Source organism: Gavialis gangeticus, unplaced genomic scaffold, assembly GCF_001723915.1.
Source record: "Gavialis gangeticus isolate Ggan-Ray unplaced genomic scaffold, GavGan_comp1, whole genome shotgun sequence".
Classification (NCBI taxonomy): Eukaryota; Metazoa; Chordata; order Crocodylia; family Gavialidae; genus Gavialis; species Gavialis gangeticus.
The window spans coordinates 6,513,941-6,515,917 of record NW_017729028.1 but is presented as its reverse complement, the minus strand read 5'-3'; the positions used below and the strand labels follow the sequence as shown (position 1 = coordinate 6,515,917).

Genomic DNA, 1,977 nt, shown 5'->3' with positions numbered 1-1,977 from the left:
CGCTCGTGCCTGGGGCCGGGGACGTGGCGCGTCTGCGCGGGGCTGCCGCCCTCCCACAGCCCCGCGCGTGGGGACCGCGTTGGGGCCCACCCACGGCCACGGTGCTGCCCGGGCTCCTCTCTCAGACGCGCAAATGGAAGCGGCGGTATCGCGGGGCGGGGCCCAGCGCCCCCTGGGCCGCCCCTCTTGCAGCCCCTCCCCCCATGCCCGCCTCCTCTTCCAGCCCTAGCCTGGCCGGCAGCGGAGGGCTGGGGGGCGATACTTCGTCCCGCCCCGCGCTGAGAGGGGGCGGGCGCGGATTGGACGGCGCCGCCTGTCACTCAGCGGGGGCGCGGCGCCTGGATTGGGCCGCGGCGCCGTCCCTCAGAGGCCGGGCCGTGCCGGCCTCTTGTTGTCACGACGCGCGGGGCGGCGCTGCGCGGCCGCCGCGGGAGCGGGTGCGAGCGGCTTCTCCTGGTACTGTCCGCATCCCCCCGCGGTCATGCCCGCCAGCACCACGGGCTCCACGCTGCTGCAGCCGCTCAGCGTCGCAGTGCGCCTGCCCATCGACCAGGTGAGGCGACGGCGCTCCCCGCTCGCTCGGAAAGCGGCGCCGGGCGGGGCGGGGCCGGGCTTTGTCGCCCGGTCCGCAAGAGGTGGATGGGGGCGTGCGCCCCAGCGGCGGTGGCCTGCAAGGTGCCGCCCGGCTCCTGAGGGCTGGTGAGCCCGCGGGCTGCTCCCGTGCATCGGCGTCGCAGCCCCACCCCGGGGTCACGGGCACGGGCGTGCAGCGCTGTCACGTTTACTGGGGGGCCGCCCCCGGCCTCTCCCTGCCCGGGGGGGGGGCGGGGAAGGACCCGAAAATGACCCGGGCAAACTGGGATAGGCATCTCCCCACTCCCCGGTGCCGGGCTGTGCAGCCGCCCCAGGGGGAGGTGGTGTGGCTGGGGCTTTGAAAGAAAGGCGAGAAGGGAAAAGCAGTGCTTTGTGTCGAGAAAAAAGCCTAGGAAACTGCATCAGAAGGGGAAAAACTTCTGTGTGTGTGAGGGGATGTCCTGGATGTGGAGGAAGCAAGTGGGGAAGCTGGAGGGTTTTGGTGGAGAGGACGCTTTTGATATGCTGGGCTCCATGCAGTGCTGCTGGACCCAATGAAGGAGACTGAACAGCAGGAAAGAGGCAGATGTCCAGAGATAGTCGTTTTGAGAGAGAAGCTAGGTTTTCTGCCCTCATTCTCCGCTACCCATGGAAAAGAAAAAAAGCTCAGGGTAAAAATGAATGAGATGTGACTGGATGGAATACTTGGGCAAGAAGGCAAGCCTAAGACGGAGGTTGTGGGCTAGATATGGATGGGCACATGTCCTATTGATACTGTTAGCTGATTTGTACTGAAATGAGGGCAGCCTGTGGGTCAGTGCTTGACTTATTGTTTACAAAGCTCTTCAAGGGAGTTGCCATGCCTTTATTTCTGTAAAGCATATAGGGCTCTCCTGGGTGTTGAAAAAATAATATTAATAGTCGGAGAGTTGTACCTTTAACATGTGACTCGGTGATGCAGGCATTCATTACACTTTTCTTTGCTTTGGAGTATAGTTTTACTTTTGTTTAAACTTTTGTTTGTATTTAAGCATTGTTTCATAGTTGCATAGTTGGTAGGGTCAGAAGGGACCTGAGCAGATCATCAAGTCCGACCCCCTGCCATGGCAGGAAAAAGTACTGGGGTCAAGTGATCCCAGCAAGGTGTTCGTTTAGCCTCCTCTTAAAGACCCCCAGGGTAGGAGCCAGCACCACTTAGCTTGGAAGTTGGTTCCAGATCCTAGCTGCCCTGACCATGAAGTAGCACCTCCTGATGTCTAGTCTGAATCGGCCCTCTGCCAGCTTGTGACCGTTATTCCTGGTCACTCCTGGTAGTGCTCGGCGGAACAGGGACTCCCCCAGTGCCTGCTGGTCCCCTCTGACTAGTTTGTAACAGGCCACTAGATCCCCCTTCCTCCTTCTCTT

General features: G+C 61.5%; 1 protein-coding gene across 1 annotated transcript in view; it reads left to right on the top strand.

The window, feature by feature from the left end:
* Positions 1–407: 407 nt before the first annotated feature.
* Positions 408–1,977, top strand: part of MBOAT2 (membrane bound O-acyltransferase domain containing 2) — a 244,416-nt gene continuing 242,846 nt past the window's right edge. Inside the window, exon 1 of the mRNA XM_019520725.1 lies at positions 408–553. Within this exon, the coding sequence (XP_019376270.1) occupies positions 482–553 (72 nt within the window). The 5' untranslated portion in view covers positions 408–481. The remainder of the gene's footprint in view (positions 554–1,977) is intronic.